This window comes from Apostichopus japonicus, chromosome 13 (genome assembly GCF_037975245.1).
Source record: "Apostichopus japonicus isolate 1M-3 chromosome 13, ASM3797524v1, whole genome shotgun sequence".
In the NCBI taxonomy this organism is placed as follows: domain Eukaryota; kingdom Metazoa; phylum Echinodermata; class Holothuroidea; order Aspidochirotida; family Stichopodidae; genus Apostichopus; species Apostichopus japonicus.
Window position 1 is genome coordinate 14848278 of NC_092573.1, and position 16612 is coordinate 14864889.

General features: G+C 36.5%; 1 protein-coding gene across 2 annotated transcripts; it reads left to right on the forward strand.

Moving 5' to 3' along the window:
- The first annotated feature begins 662 nt into the window (after positions 1-662).
- LOC139978765 (neuronal acetylcholine receptor subunit alpha-10-like) lies at positions 663-12587 on the forward strand. 2 transcript variants are annotated; one of them, XM_071989247.1, is made up of 6 exons: positions 663-886; positions 2367-2518; positions 4157-4311; positions 9168-9721; positions 10928-11115; positions 11898-12587. In XM_071989247.1, exons 1-6 carry the CDS (start codon positions 739-741, stop codon positions 12252-12254), a joined length of 1554 nt encoding a protein of 517 aa, XP_071845348.1. In that variant the 5' UTR covers positions 663-738; the 3' UTR covers positions 12255-12587. The 2 variants fall into 2 exon arrangements, with proteins under 2 accessions (XP_071845348.1, XP_071845349.1); XM_071989248.1 differs by having other exon boundaries at positions 667-886; positions 9186-9721.
- The last annotated feature ends 4025 nt before the right edge of the window (positions 12588-16612 follow it).

The window sequence follows — 16612 nt, forward strand, 5'->3', positions numbered from 1 at the left end:
AAACATTTAGCTCCCATAGTCTATAAAATAAAGATAATCTTAATATATTTTACTTAAATTTACTTGTCTCTTTTTGTTAATTTCTGGAATTGAAATAAATCGACATTGATTTCATACCGACTGTGTTGTTAATGACAGGTCCATTAAGAACATAGTCATCAGTCAAATTTGCATAAATACTAGAATCAATGAAAATATGTAATCTTATATACAAATTCGGTGTACTTCTTCTACAAAATTACCAAGAAAATTACAAATGATATTAATAACTTAATAACTCAAATTTTATAAAAAGTATCTAACTGAAGTTAGGCTCATTGTCTAAACCATTATTATATATATTGTTATGCAAATTTCTACTGCATATCCATCAGTCTTTGATATAACTCCTCGGGTGATCAGCGCCATGGACCATGAGACATTCCTTTCACGTGTTAATGTTAATTATCTACACCAGCTTATGCTATTCATAACTTCTCTCAATCTTTTCATTCCATGATTAACCAGGGTCATCATCTAGTGTTTTAGTAATTATTAACTTACGTAAACATTTCGTGAAACTATCGATGTACCAGGTCGATTTGTTTTGTTCAATTTGCTTCGATGAGTTAAATGGCTTTACAGTCGATTTTTGATTCGGGGTGGAAGAGAGACCTTTTTAAAAATCTTTACGCACCATCTGGTGAGTTCTTAATTTTTTTTTCCAGTTGGCGTTCCATGGATAATTAAATCTTGAAAATGCGCAACCTTTCCAATACCACCAACCCAGCAGGACCAAAGTTTAGTTTCGTTCCAGTGAGGAAAGATTTTATTTGGGAGAAAAGGTGGAAAATGTTCCAATATCTACTAGAAATATCGGCCATATTGTTGTTGCTACCATGCCAAGGTAAATATATTTACATTCATTGAAATCATTAAGTGAAATTTAACTTTAATAATCAGCCTCCGATCACATACCGGTAATCTAGTAGAGACTGAAAAATAGCGCTTGGAGAGTTTCGTCAAAATTAATTTCTGCTTGTTTTATGCACATGCATATGTATATAAATATACTCCTTTTTTTATTTTAGTGTTACTCATAATAATATTTTTTTGTACTATACTTCAAACGTTTTAATGTATATTTTGTCTAATATAAGGGTTAGTTTATTATCTGCGCAAAACATGTCTTTTTTTGAATTAAAAACTAATGTAGCTTTATTATAATTACTAATGAACATCGCAAATGTCTTAATTGTTGTAATGGTGGAAACGTAATTATTACATAATATTTTATCTGATTATAACCATATAATACATTACCAGTATTCGTTAATAAGGGTTGTTTAATCAATTGCGCATAATAAAAATTTCTTTTTCGAATACAACATCGAACATCGCGAATATGTTAATTGTTATAATGGTGAAAACAAATGTTCGTTTTTGGTTGGTTGAAAATGGAGAAACATACCACATAACATATGTAAATTCTGTTGTGCTGAGTGTTTCATGCAATAATAATATTCTCGAACTTAATAACCATTACTGAACTGTGTACTGCATTGAAGTATGATATATTTCATCATTAACAAACAAAAATAAGTCCATTTAATGTTTCTGTGGCTTTCTAGTTTTCAAGACATTCACCTTTGAGAAATTTGCAAAGTATTATGAAAGCTCTTTGGAGGTAAAATCAATAATGATACAATCCGATTCTCAGTCGGGACCTTCGGATTGCTAATGTTTAACCATTGTTTTATCAGTTTCTAATAATCTCAATCAAAAACTGTTCTTTTAACTTTGTTCGCGCCTAGCGCATGTAAACTTTACATGTGACATGTATATACATTACATTTTTTGACAAAATTCGCAAACGTGTTGTAAACTCGTTACATGACAACCTATGAGACTATAAATTGTTCATGATTGTTACATTGTGTTTTAGGTATAGTTACTGTCATTGATGAACCTCGTATTGTTGCACAGGAAATTCTAAAAATGCAACAGTAAATATAATATATCTGTTCTATATCACAATTCTACGTACCTTCTTCACTGTTTGTCATTGTCATTGCAAACGCACCATGACATCCGTCCCGTATTAACCGGTATGACTTCATTCATGATTACACCACGAGGCTCGCAATAAATGTTTTAATGTTCCTTTCTTACCAAAATACCCCCACGTTCTTGACTCTTTCTCACTCTTACGCCAAACCTCTCTCCCTCCTCCCCATGTTCTCCGTCCTTCCTTTGGCATTCCCCTCCCCTCCCCTAACCCCCTCCCCTAACCCCATCCCTACCCTCCCCCATGCAGCAGGTGGTTTAGTAATCTGCGGATGTGCGAAACTCGAAAAACAGGTTACAATTTGCAAATTTCTCACTAGGGCGTGCAAATGACAACAACAACAGCAGCGCCACCTACCGGCTGGTTACAACACTTATGACGAATTATTCTAAGTTGATACGCCCGGCCGAGTCAGCGAGCGAAACCATCATAGTTAGATATGGCATGGCTCTACAACAGATCATCGATATGGTAAGCTGTACTAAATCACTTGTTATGCGCGAATGTGTCGAATATTATTTGGTATTAATTTACTTAAAGGTCATCAGTAGTAATCCCAAATTACATAGCGCCCAATAAGTTGTTAGACGATTACAAAAGTATTTAAATTGTGGGACCTCCTGACCAGCAATGTGCTTCCCAGACTAGCCAAGGAGTGTACAGTTAGATGTTAGTCGATGAAGAAGAGTAATTAAACGGGTGGCAGTGAAGTGTTTGTATAAGTTTGAGCATGGGTGACCATTATTTGAATATCTAGCATATTTTAAGGGTCAATATTCATGACCTGTAATGCACCTTAACTGAAATGCAATTTAGGTTTAACTAGAATTAATATTTCAATAATTTGATGCTATATTAGTTTGAAATGAAATAAGTCAAGAGTTTACAAATGTGCATCATTTAATTTTTTTTTTTAAGTATTTTCTTTGAAGTATTTTCTGTCTGTGTTGATTAAATACGGGTAAATCCCTCAGCCATATTAGTAGTGAATAAAATGCTATCAGCAAAAATTCCTTAAGGCATCTGATATCTAAAGATTAAAATAAAAATAATATAAAACACAGGATGTTTGGTGTCAGCATTAAAGCCGGACTTATTTCTCGTGGTGATATCACATACTGCATCCACATACTCCTTAGTAATTGTTCGTTTACTCTGAAAAGTATGGGAACGTTAAGGTGCTCATATCTTTCTCTGAAATTTTGCTGCAGTTCAGCATTTTGTTTTTTGCGAAAATGTTGAAATGATGACACTCTAATGCGAGCGTAATTTAATCCTTTGGTTGCAACATGTTAATATCACGAGATTCATTAAATGTTTAATTTATCTTTCTGTTGCAACATGATGAAATGATGTTATTCTGATGCGATCGGAATTATCCATATTGTACAGTTGCAAATGTTGAATGGGAGAAATATATTTAGTGATCGATTTTATCAGTTTGCTGCGAATTCTTAAAATTGATGACTTTTGTTTAAATGACCATTCGGTTATTTTACAGAAAAATGTTGAAGCCATTGATTATATATTCAATATATATATATATATGTTCAAGGAACTTGTCACTTTATTGCAAATTGTTAACATATTATCTGAACAATTAATCGTTTTGTTTGAAATTGCTACTTTTACTTACAGAAAGATCTTAACATTCTTACGGCTCCGTAACGTTAATTTAATGGACAAAAAAAAATCGTTCTCATAGCGTTATTGGCGACCTGTTATATAAGCCACCCAAAGTTATCGTGGGAGTCGCTGTGATATAATATGAAAAAATATGCTACTGATTCATAAAGATATGACTTTCATTACTGTCCTAAATATAACTGTCAATGATAGCGTAGTATACGCAAGTGCTACGATTGTACAGAGTGCACCCCTGGTGCTTTTGAATACGACGATGTACATAGAAATACCACTTTTAGAGGCAAGCCAAGCCACCACTAGAAACAGCGTGACTTAGTCTATATAGTCTTAGTTTATATATATATATATATATATATATATATATATATATATATATATATATATATATATATATATATATATATATATATATATATATATATATATGAATAATAAAAATATATCCAACTCTTATATTACAAGGACGAACGAAATCAGATTCTTACAACTAGTGTATGGTTACGTCAGCATTGGACAGACGCCAGCTTCAAGTGGAACCCTGATGACTTTGATGGTATCACAAAAGTAACTCTGCCCTCTACTGACGTATGGAAACCAGATATCGTTCTCTATAATATGTAAGTAGCCATCTGAGTATACGTCGTTTAATAACATTTAAAACCTAAATCATGTGCGAGATTTGCCAAGAAATTTAAATTGGAATTTCTTAAATGTATAATCAACAGGTAACATACATCTTGTTTTAAAAGTGACCTTAAAGGGAAGTCAATACTCTTTTCAGGTCAATGTTGCTTGAATTCTTCCATTCGTCTGCGTTGAACCTCATACATAGGAACATAATATTTATTATTTTATTTTTGCTATGTTACTCCATTGCTATATCATCTTCATAGGAAATTGATATTAATTTTGTCCCTTCCCCCTCCCCTCCCTCCCCATGGTCCTCCATATCGGATACACTACTGTATTTCTTAATGGTTGGAATTTCGTTAAATATCAACTCTACCGAGATATATTTTCTGAATCATCTCATTCAACCATGGGATAACATCCACCGTTAAGTAGAACAAATCGCAATTTGCGATGTCAGCAATAGGGAGGTGATGTCCAAGTAATACTTGCCAATCCACAATAGTACATACAATAATTTATACAAAGGTAATGGATTTCTGCCTAAGGTGCTGAACTAACGCATCCTCGTAGTGTTGTATTACTTCGTCTATGGTATATGTGGTTTCCGTATAACATTTATTCACTTCTTCAAACAGAATGACAAACTAATTCGTCCACGTGATATACCAATTCATATATTGATAACTTCCCTCTTACCTTCCTCTGCGTTGGATGGTGACGCCTTTTTAAATATAGACTTATATGATATTAAAGAACAGTTACTATCAAATACGTCAGCAAGACAATATATTGTAAATTATGAATAAATTATAAACTACAGAAGAGCTCGTAGAAGAATTGTCACTTCTAGAGTATAAGTTCGAGGTACACTATATACACTTTCAAACTATATATATATATGTCTATGTTGTTATCAGAAACGATCTGTATTTAAAAGTAAATGATTGGGTTTTGGACAAACATATACCCGTGGCAAAGCTTTCGATACACACTCTTCATTCCCAAAGAGAGCGAATGCTTTTGTGAAGAGTGTTTTTACAATGATTACTATATCGAGGAAGTGAAGTTAGTATTTTGGCGGAGCATACGAAGAGAGGGTATATATCATCGGCGAAATAAACATATTCACCTTGAACTGTTGTAGGTATAGTAATATCAACCGGAAGCTTAGTAGCAATACTAGCACAAACTATTCATTCTATTAATAAATTTAACGATCAATTGAAAATCTATTAAATTTACCTCAACGATATACTGTGTATTACTGTAACACTAATACATTGTTTTTATTATCAACAACAATTCTTATTTAGGTACACTCATTCAATCACACTTGGAGTTTAACTACTTCTCTGATCTATTTGCCTTTAGATATTGTGTTTACCGTTTCATATGATAACAATTTTGCGATTGGCAAGTCTATTAAAAGACACCTCTGGACACTGTTTACGGAAGTGCACGGGTTTTATATTCTCGTTAAGTATACACGAGGGGAACGATGTCATGTGTCGTGCGGTATCTACACATTGGGTAATCTGTACAGGATCAAGTGGTCACGTGCCAACACTTCGGTTCTGAAAATAAATGGGTTCCAAAAGAGTTCAACAAGTGAAAGGAGAAATAAACCCTATTACGACGGCAGTCATTACACGACATAGAAACCTATCTAGCATATCCTACGGTAACTAAGGCAATAGCTAGTCAAATTTTTCTTCCGATATACTTTCTTGACTCGGGACTTCAAAAAAAAGAAAAAAAGAGAGAGAACATGGATGCATTTGGACTTGACTGCTTTCAAATCGAGTCTGAAAACACAGTGAAGGAACTGAGGCAACGACCTAGAGCTTTTTAAACAGACCGCATCCGTGTCCGACACTGGCATGCAGTTACTCTGATGCTAGTATTGCCAACACCTGCAGTAATAGTTCTGCGACGAAAGGGCAAACCTGGAGCTTTTGTACCTTTTGTACGTTCTCTTTTCCCTGGAAACTTTTACCCCTCAGGAATAACAAAAATATTGTTTACCCTTCCCTGCTCCTTTCCTTCCCTCTCCTGTTGATACAACCAACACATCGGCATTTAACACCAACTTCTGAACAATATCCGAGAGCAAGTGTACAATTTCATTTGCAGAGAGGGGATTTATTTAACTTACGACGTGGCTCGCTGACGTCATTTCTGAAGCGCCCTCGTTATTAAAATTAACAAAATGTCCGCCAACACAGTAGGTGATGAATAAAAATAATGAGAAAATTCCTGGAAATTCGTGGAAAGGTAGTTTTGACTAATTATTTCCACAGAGGGTGTAAGAATATTACTCTCTACTATTAGGTCACTGCAATACCCCAGGGTGTATATCTCCTTTAAGCCCCTCTGATTACAACCGATAGGTAAAACATCTTGCGATACTATTGGGCATTTATATATATATCCTGAGCATGCGTCAATTTAAGCGGGTATAACATTACTTGACTTCCTATCCACAGTCCGATTGGTTCAATATGGAGCCAATGCGGTAGTCTATCACGGGTCACGCCCACGTGCTTCCTTAATTCTGTTATATAATCTACTGATTCACGATGAACTTATAACACATTGTAAGAATATCCTTCACTTCAGCGTATAAATTAAATTTGTTGTGTTTTCTTTATCAGCAAAAAAAATAAAATAGTATCGCATTTATATAAGAATTTCTTACATAACCCAAATTTAATCTTGTAAGACAGGCTATTTTCGTTTACGATAGTTAAAGAAACTCTGAAAAACGAGAAGCAAATCCTAGCAGGAGATTATTATGAAAAGGCGTAATTAATGCAGTGGTTATGCCCCCTGCGGAAAGGTCTTGCATGACTATACACACCGCATCTTGAAAAACAATGTAAATAAAGAATAAAGCTGTAAGGGACATACCGGTATAAAATACCCCTTCCATCCCCAGCTTGTTCCGCACAATTTTGAACCTTTGCTTATCCGCGAGCTGGACCCTGCTATATTATCTTGGCACTGTTTCCTGAATTTGCAAGTACTTCCATAAAATGTTATTGTTTCTATTAACAATGATTAGAGCCTAATTACAAATTGATGTTCCCAATTGCGCATACATGCATTATTAGGCTATGTATAGTTGTTATACATAACATGTATCTAACACTGTGAGAATAGTATAGAAGTATATTAAATATTATTAAACCAGCTATATTGAACTTAATTATACCGGGTATATATTAAACCTATTTGTCTGGTATTTTCAACCTAATTATACCTGGTATATTTAACCTTATACCAGGTATGTCTAACCTGCTATATTTAACCTAATTATGCCTGGTATATGAAATCTAATTATACCTAGTATATCGAACCAAATTAAACTTAATTTATTAAACCTAAAAATAATTAGTAAATTAAACCTAATTATACCTGGTATATTAAACCTAATTTAATACTTAGTGTATTCAACCCTTATTAAACATACTGTATTAAACCTATTTATATCTAATTTATGAAACATAGTTATACCTGAAATATTAAACATATAAGTATACCTGATATCTTGAACCTAATTATACCTATTATATTCAAACCAAATTAAACCTGACATATTAAACCTAATAATACCTAGTAAATTAAACCTTATACCTGGTATATTATAACTAATTATCCCTATTATATTAAACCTTAGTTTACCTAGTATGTTATACCTCATTATCCCTATTATATTAAACCTTAGTGTACCTAGTATATTATACCTAAATTATACCTAGTATATTATACATAATCATACCAAGTATATTGAACCTTAGGTTACCTATAGTCTATCATACCTAATTATACCTGGTATATTAAATAAAAAATCATGGTTTATTATAAGCATAATAGTATACATAATGTTTTAAACATAATTATCTAGGAAGGATATTAAGTTCTTTGGAAGTAGAATTGTTACAGTTAACGCCACCAAGCATAATGCCGTTATAGGCATGAGGTTCAAAATAAAAGAAAGCAGTACCTTTAAATTGTGGAAACAAATTTCTTGTTTATACTTCAAGGGTTAGTCAAATAACGATTAACTGTTTGTTGGAGCTAGCAATACCACACGGATCTCTTGATGGGAATGAAAAGCGTTCAAAGATATATGAATGCTATGTCGCTTCGTGAGAGTGACAAGGACCGACCGGACTCTGAATGTCCTTTTGAGAGTTCATTTCCTTAAAGTGATTAAAAACTTTAAGAATAAGGTTTATCGTCTTATATGAAGGCCCAGTCCTTCTCATGTATGTATTTTAGATCCTCCTGCAAGCAGGAACTCGCGAAGCTGCCTCATTGGCTCATCAAAGCCGCAAGCTGACCGAAGTCAGTCTCTTACATTTATATTTAACGTCCATGATTATGAATTGTCAATTGTCAACAACTCTGTAACTGGACGACATACATTAATCTTTGAGTGACTCGAACTTGGGACCTTATGATTGAAAGGCACCGGCGTTAACCACTGAGCTAACACTCCCTAATCATGTGATTTCACAACACTGGGGACTACCCTTAGGGACGTGTAACCACAAACCGTCGCACGCAACTATATTCGGGACATAGAGAGAGAGAGAACCTGCAAGGGCACGGACACCAAACGACTTAACTGTTCTTCTCTCAAACCCCAGTCCCCTTATATCGAAACTGTGACCGCGTGAAGAGAGGCAATGGATTTCAGTTCCATGTACACACCGAGGACACATCGTTAGGATCTGGCTTAGGACTCGAACCTTAGATCGCTATCCCATTTAACTTATCCATTTGACTATACTGCACCAAGAGAATCTTCATTTTCTCTGATTGATCATTTCAGTCTCACTCATCCTTACAGAGCAGACGACACCTTCGAGGGAATCATGAAGACCAACGTGGAAATTCATTACCATGGTGAAGTCACCTGGTACGCACCTGCTATCTTTAAGAGCGCATGCAGTATCAACATGTACTATTTTCCCTTCGATGAGCAAGTTTGTCATCTGCAGTTCGGTTCCTGGGCATTCGATACCTCCAAGTTGGACCTTGTCAATAGATCGCAAAGTGGGGACGTTGCTAGCTTCATCCCTAACGGAGAGTGGGATCTTCAAGGCATGCCAGTTGAACGAGTCGCCGTTAAGTACAACTGTTGTCCTACTCCCTTTGCAGTATTAACTTTCCGGATTGTGGTGAGAAGGAAGCCTCTACTGTACGCATTCAACGTCCTCATCCCGTGCCTTTTGGTATCTGCACTGACCCTGTTGACATTCTTCCTGCCCGCTGATGCCTGTGAGAAGGTCACCCTCTGTATCACCATCCTCCTGTCGATGAGTGTCTTCCTTCTACTGGCTTCAGAGACGATGCCCCCGACTTCGCTAGTCGTGCCTCTGATATGTAAGTATATTTTGATGACGTGTTCAAATTCTTCTACAGATAGACGTTAGTCAACATGTGATTTACACTAAGATTTCAATTTAAGGTGAAAGGTTTATTTATGATTACTATATACTTGAATTAACTTCGTCATATTGTGGTAGAACCAAAATCGTTCGATAATGATAACAAAAATGAAACCTTGCAAACATATGATCTGATACATCAGTCTCCCAAAATCGTATTAAGAATTTCTGGAAAACTTATACATTATTATCATTATAATTTTTTATGTGGGGAGGGGAGGAGAGGGGGAGGGTGATCGTCTTAAATGATGATTGACTCAGCACTCATAGTAGCAGTTACATTGTAAACATATCCCATTGTAAGATTTAGGGGTATCCGATTAGTTGCAAAAAAGTTGCAACACGACGCAAAAAAACCGATTATACAGCTGTGTCAAAGCGAATGTTACATATAAATATAAATTTATCTATTACGGCAGCTTAAAAGTGCCATCAACATAAGAAAGCTTTGACCCAATAAGTCAACATTTTTCAGTAAATTGTTTAGAAAACAAAATAATATCTTATCAAAAATCAAAAAAATGTTGGATTGCTTAGTTGCTTTCACAGAGCAATTGAACATTTTCTGCAAATATTTAATTGACAACTTATCAGATCGCGTCAATTCAACATTTTTCGGAAAAAATGTTCAATTGTTTACCTCATTCCAAGCCGTCAATTGAACAATTTTCTGCAAAATGTTCAATTGACAACTTATCGGATCTCGTCAATTCAACAATTTTCTGTAAAATGTTCAATTGTTCCCTTCATTCCAAGTGAGCAATTGAGCAATTTTCTGCAAAATGTTCACTTGACAACTTACCGTATCTCGTCAATTCAACGTTTTTCTGCAAAATGTTTAATTGGCAACTTATCATATGTCGTCAATTCAACAATTTTCTGTAAAATATTCAATTGTTCACCTCATTTCAAGTGAGTCAGTGAAAGAAATTCTGCAAAAGGTTTTATTGACAACTTATCACATCTGGCCAATTGAACCTTTTTTTTTTTGAAGTTTTGTTGTTTGAAATTCTCAAAGTAATTTATGGGGAAAGAGAAGAAATAGCCCATTAATATTTATGGAGTTGGTTAACTTCACCTTTCCATAACACCCTTTGATCACATTCTCCCAGAATACATTTTTGTTTCTTTTGTCTTATAGCCCAGTATTATATGGGAACAATTATACTGGTCTCCTTTTCGACCATTCTGTCCATTTTGGTACTCTACGTGAGTAACTATGGTAACTACACAGAGCAACCGTCGGCGTTTATGAAGAAGTTGATGATGGACTTTATGGCAACATTAGTAGGAATGAGAAGTTGCAGAGAGACTGCTAAATCCAAACCGGTAACGCTTAAAATAGTTCACGTATATGTATACTAACAGTATTTAAAGTGATAAGATGAGTTCGACTATATACCATCACACCTTCCAATTTGGCGTTCCATATACTATGTTGATACAACAACTGACTCATAAACTCGTGTCGCCTTTGATACGAGAAACTCAACCAATAGGCGACGTGCCATTTAAACAAACTGGTATCTGATTCATCATGGTCATAATCATCATCGACCGAAAGTCGTTGCGAAATTGGTCTTACAGGCCCGTAAACAGGGGGAGAGGTGGGTTAGGGAGGTGAGAGGGGTGCGTACGCAACCGCCAACTAATTTTTAAATGTCCACCTTTCCCTCGGTAAAGAATGGTAGAGAATGATGCGGGGAAGGAAGGGAAGAGGGATGGGGGTGGGTTAATTAGTTGCGTAAAATTTTACCCAAAAAATTGCTATGGTTGCCTAATGTATATGTGTTCAATGAAAGGTCCGTGTACATTTCCAGTTAAGCGAACCACCTCATAGAAGAAAAAAATCTGCATTTAGGCCTGTTTTGGGTTTATATGCCCAATGTAACAGTGTTTCTATTAGCGTAACTTTTTTTAAACTATCATATATGAAACCCTTCTTTTACAGTCTAGTGTATTCTCCAGGAGAAGGAATTCTCATAACTACCAAAGCTAATATAAGTGAAACAATATCGACCCAAAATTACAGTTTGCTACTTATTTACGTAGTAAACTATTATTCAATTTTTTTCCCTTTGTTTTTCCTTTCTTTTCTCCGTTCGTTTTAGATCCCCAGAATAAGATTTGAAAGAGCATCACCGTACACACCCGAAAGACATGCCGATAGGATCCCTTCCCTGAGCGGTGAGATTGATACGTTGAAACCGAACGGCAATGCCAAAGCGTTGTATTACAACAGCAGACAGCGGCAATTGTATGATAGTCTTCAATCGGTGGCCGGTCACTTGTGTTCTCTGGTCCAAAATGCCGACGAGGCGGAAACTAGCGACGAACATAACTTGGAATGGGTTCAAATGGCTCTCATATTAGATAGGTTCTTCATGTTTGCGTTTGTGGTAGAATTTGTAGCATTCTCAATAATTCTCTTCCTTCAAGTGGGTCATCAAGAATTTTATGAATTTTGAAAATGAATATTCATGATCTTTTTCTTGAGTAGTTTAAGGGAATCCATATAAGTGATCCTTATAGTCTTAGGATCATTTATGGATGGATTTCAAACCCGAAGCTCTCACATGTAGAATTTAATTAGGCCTATATATATATGCTGTCAGTTTAAACAGTTGGTTGTGTTTTTCTTTTCATATTTTTAAGGTAGACTGTGAACAGTGTAGACACCGAAGTCAATGAAATCATTAGGTCACGTGAAAAGCTTCAACCAATCAGATTCTGGATTTTGCAAAATCCCATCTCAATACAGAAAATTGAACATTGGAATAAACAAAGAAAACAACAAGAAATGAAGCACGTGTCGTTCGATGATGTCTGCATATTTAGACTTGCTCAAGTCGCCAATATTTTGTGTGAAGGATCGATAGTTAATCTTCGATGGAATATGATTTGTCTTAGCTAATCTCTATCACAATGATTAGCTTTGTGTCTACTCAAATAATTTCATTTTTGCCAGTTTTTTTAACTCATTTAACTGAAGAGACGACACTGTTTACGTGATGGTCACGTGACAAAAACCCGATTATGATTTTTTTTTTGGACAAACTCAAGTAATGCTATATACTGTATAAAAAGACAGTAACTTTCACTTATTTTAAAACACCTGCATTGAAATACAGAATGTGCTGATGTTGATATTATCATCGTTGCGTGAAAGTTACTTTATTATTAAAGCCTAATTCGAACTCTAATTGAAGCTTTAAGGTCAACGGTTTTCTCAATAGCCGAAGAGGGGAATATTTATATTTTAGTGTTGGAGACGTCTATCACTCGAGGTATTGCGAACATTGTTCGATGGACATATTAATGTCGAGTATACACGGGTCAAGTAAGTTTCATATACGCATGCGCGCATATTGCAATACAATATACTATGTACTGCGCTTACGCAGTGTCGTAAAACAGCACGCTTCGCTGTGCAATCAATCCACCCGCCATGGAAGCAGTAAACCTGTTCGCGGCACCAGAGGTTTGCTCTATATCACCACGCGACATTTTCTGTGTTCTTAGAAAATAAATCTGTCTCTTTTCAATGTTCCGAAAAGTAACACAGTTGCTTTTTTTTTCAAACTGTACCGTAGTAAATACCGTTCTACGTAATCACCGAAAAATCAAAACGTCAAAATCGACCGCTATAGACTCTTGCTGTCAATTAAGTGAACATTATCACCAAAAATATACTCCCACGCTAAGTTAAGGCTGTGTTTTTGGTCAAACTTATCAATCTCAAGCGACCCAAGAGTATGAAATTCACTGCATGCCAGGGCAGAAGCTTTCATTTTGCATCCCAACATCCAAATGTAATCGATCGCAAATATCTGTCTACAACAAAAATTGGATTCACATATTTTGGCAAACTAACAAGGGGAAAGGTTATGAAAGCAACAAAACAAAAGGAATACCATATGAGAGATGACTGCATGAGTATTTCAGGGAATTGGCCACGATCCATTCCTGAACTCTAGATATTTCTTATATTTTCAAATGCCTCCCACAAACTGTATAAGTTATTCTACACCCTCTATATACCAAGCGAAAATATGATTGTGTTAACAAGTCGAACAGACTTAATTGAGGTATCAATTATCGATCATTGTAACAAATAACTATACTACATTGGCCATTCATTATTTGCTTTGAATGAAGTCTTAAGTTCCATGCACAGGGGCGACAGAGCCGGGTCAAGTCCCAACCCCCTTTTTTTCCCGCTGTTTTTGTTACAAAACTCTGAAAGCGCTCCTTTATAAATTATAGGAGTGGCTCTTTATGTTAATAAAATTTACCTCTTTGCCCCTATTTTATGCAATTAAACGTTTACACTACATCCTTGTTGTTTAATTAAACAGTGCCCTTTTGTTGCAAAGAAAATTAATTAATAAAAAAAAACTCGAATCTGTGGTATTGAATGTACAGAGGATGTCGACAAATGTTGTGGTAAATTTGGTAGCGTGCTCCCCGAAATCAAAGACACATGACGCTTGCCCCTCGACGTTGATCCACCCCCCCCCCCACCCATAGCCCTCTCTATCCAATCGTCTCACGCAGCCACTGCCCAAGCACCAGTGGCGTCGCCAAGGGGGGCCAGGGGGTACGTGCCCCCCTGGAAAACCTAGTGCCCCCGAGTGCCCCCCATCTGAGATTTGGGTTGGTAAAAAATATATATATATATATTTTGTTATATTCAACTCCCATCATCTGAGTTGGTTTTTCAAAAGGAAAAAGAAGCACAGTAATTCGTATTTTCTTCAAATGAGCTGCGAAAAAATGAAAAAGTTTATCCTTGACCGTCGGGTATCGAAGTCGTAACCCGCGCCATCACAACTCGTGAATTGGATGCCTGTGAAATGCCGAAAATCCGGACCTGCTGTGAGAAGGGAGGGTTCTGCAGTATGTTGCCTTGGTCTGAGGTTGACAGGTTAGGAGCTGACGAAATGTGAGAATGTGAGGGTCCGCAGGCACCATACTTGCCTATATTTGTGGACCCATATATTAACCCTGTTGTGTAGGGGGTGCAGAGGTCATTTGAGGTCAGATGCTTGTAGGAACAAATGGCGAATGTTCACACCTGCATACTGAGCTATACTTGATGTGTGATCAAACTTTGGATTGCATGGTGAGATCCCTGATAGGAGCCAATAACGATGCTGCAGAACCTGTTACATCTTAATAGATAATGGGAGAAAACGAGCAGGACAAGAAAGGAGTCGGGGGTCATGCACACATTAATTCAATAAATGTAGGTTCTATTGATAGGGTTAGGCATAATATCGACAGCATGTGGTTCATATCCTCTGCAAAATTCTGCGCGTTGTTTAAATCATTACCTCAAAAATAGCAATTTCTGGAGATATCTTCAGATCGAATTTAGCATCAAATGTGGCACCATTTTGCATCTAGCCCATCCTCCGTATGCGAAAATTTTCCAAAGGAGAGGGGGCACCCCCTCCCCTTAGACCCCTCCCCCAGGACGGCGATCCGTATCCACCTAAGTGCCCCCCCCATCAAATGCTGGTGCACCCCCCTGTGCCCCCAGACTGAAAAGTCTGGTGACGCCACTGCCAAGCACAATCAAATCATTCACGGCATTATAAGGAATAGTACGCATTTGTGAGTCTATATATTAACACGTGGAACGCCAAAAGGAAAAAAAAATGTTCTGAAACAAAATGTTATAATGATAGGTGCATGCATAAATACTGTAGAGTTTATGACGTCCTTACTATAATGACCATGTATGTGATAAGACCTGAAACCCGAAGCCCAATTACTTCATAGGAATAGTACAGTAAGCAGGATACCGTTCCTAAGCTCCTCCTCCCCTTCCCTCCTACCCTCCCCAACCCCCAGTTAGAGAACCTAACCTTACTTATTGCAAAGCCGATGATACGGTTTATCCTATACTTATACCTAGAATCAGCGATGAGTTCACATATTAAACAATGCACTACCAAAATCCCAAATAAAATACCACGAATACGACAAACAGCTATAATTCATAAAGTTAGAAGTTGACAGTTGGAATAGTCTTCGAATTTGATGGTGAAGATCAGCGAAACCCGCTTATTTCCGACTGCCGACTTTTTTTTTTAAATGCTAGATAATCAAACTTTTCGCTCTAATTTTCCATTACTGGGAATATATTTTCCCCTCCCAACTGGGATTACCATTAATAAATAAGGAGGTTTAAGAGACAAAGTAGAACTGCATTTGCCTGCAACAACACATAATTGTGGTGCGCGTGGAGTGTTTGCAGTATTAGGAAGAACTTTTCGGTTGTTCATAGTGTTACTTTTTGATCGGACAACACACCAGGGAATTAAGTTATGAAAGTACATACAAAGTGAGGGCGCTTGTGAGCGCCGTAACAGGCTCCGAATAAGTTGTCTATGCAGCTAGCCTCTGAGACTGCAAATGTACAGAGACTAAATGAACTTTAAGTTTCAACATCCAGTCATGTAGGTATCGTTCACTTGGCCAGTAATGTCAATATTGTGGCGCGCACGCGCACTACAATAATTAAGAGGGAAGCAGAGAGCTAATATATATCTCTACTCCCTCTGTAACCTCTGAAGATGACTATATATAAAGTACAGTCCTGCAGTCATCACCATGTGGAGATCATTCTGACACTGCCAGTATACGCAGTACAATAAGACCTCGCGGGCATGTTAACACTTTCAGAATGACGTGGTTATACTTGACTGTTAAAGGGATTAAATTATGACCCAGAAAATGGTATACATTGACTGAAGTCTGAGAGAAAAGTATCACACGGAAAGCAGAGGTGAAATGTAATGCTGTAGTTGAACCTATA

Bases quoted from the DNA above. Each gene is read 5' to 3' on its own strand.
- LOC139978765 (XM_071989247.1), top strand. From the start codon at position 739: ATGCGCAACCTTTCCAATACCACCAACCCAGCAGGACCAAAGTTTAGT. The intron at 887-2,366 runs GTAAATATATTT...ATTTCTCACTAG, and splicing joins GTTGTTGCTACCATGCCAAG to GGCGTGCAAATGACAACAAC. The intron at 11,116-11,897 runs GTAACGCTTAAA...CGTTCGTTTTAG, and splicing joins AGACTGCTAAATCCAAACCG to ATCCCCAGAATAAGATTTGA.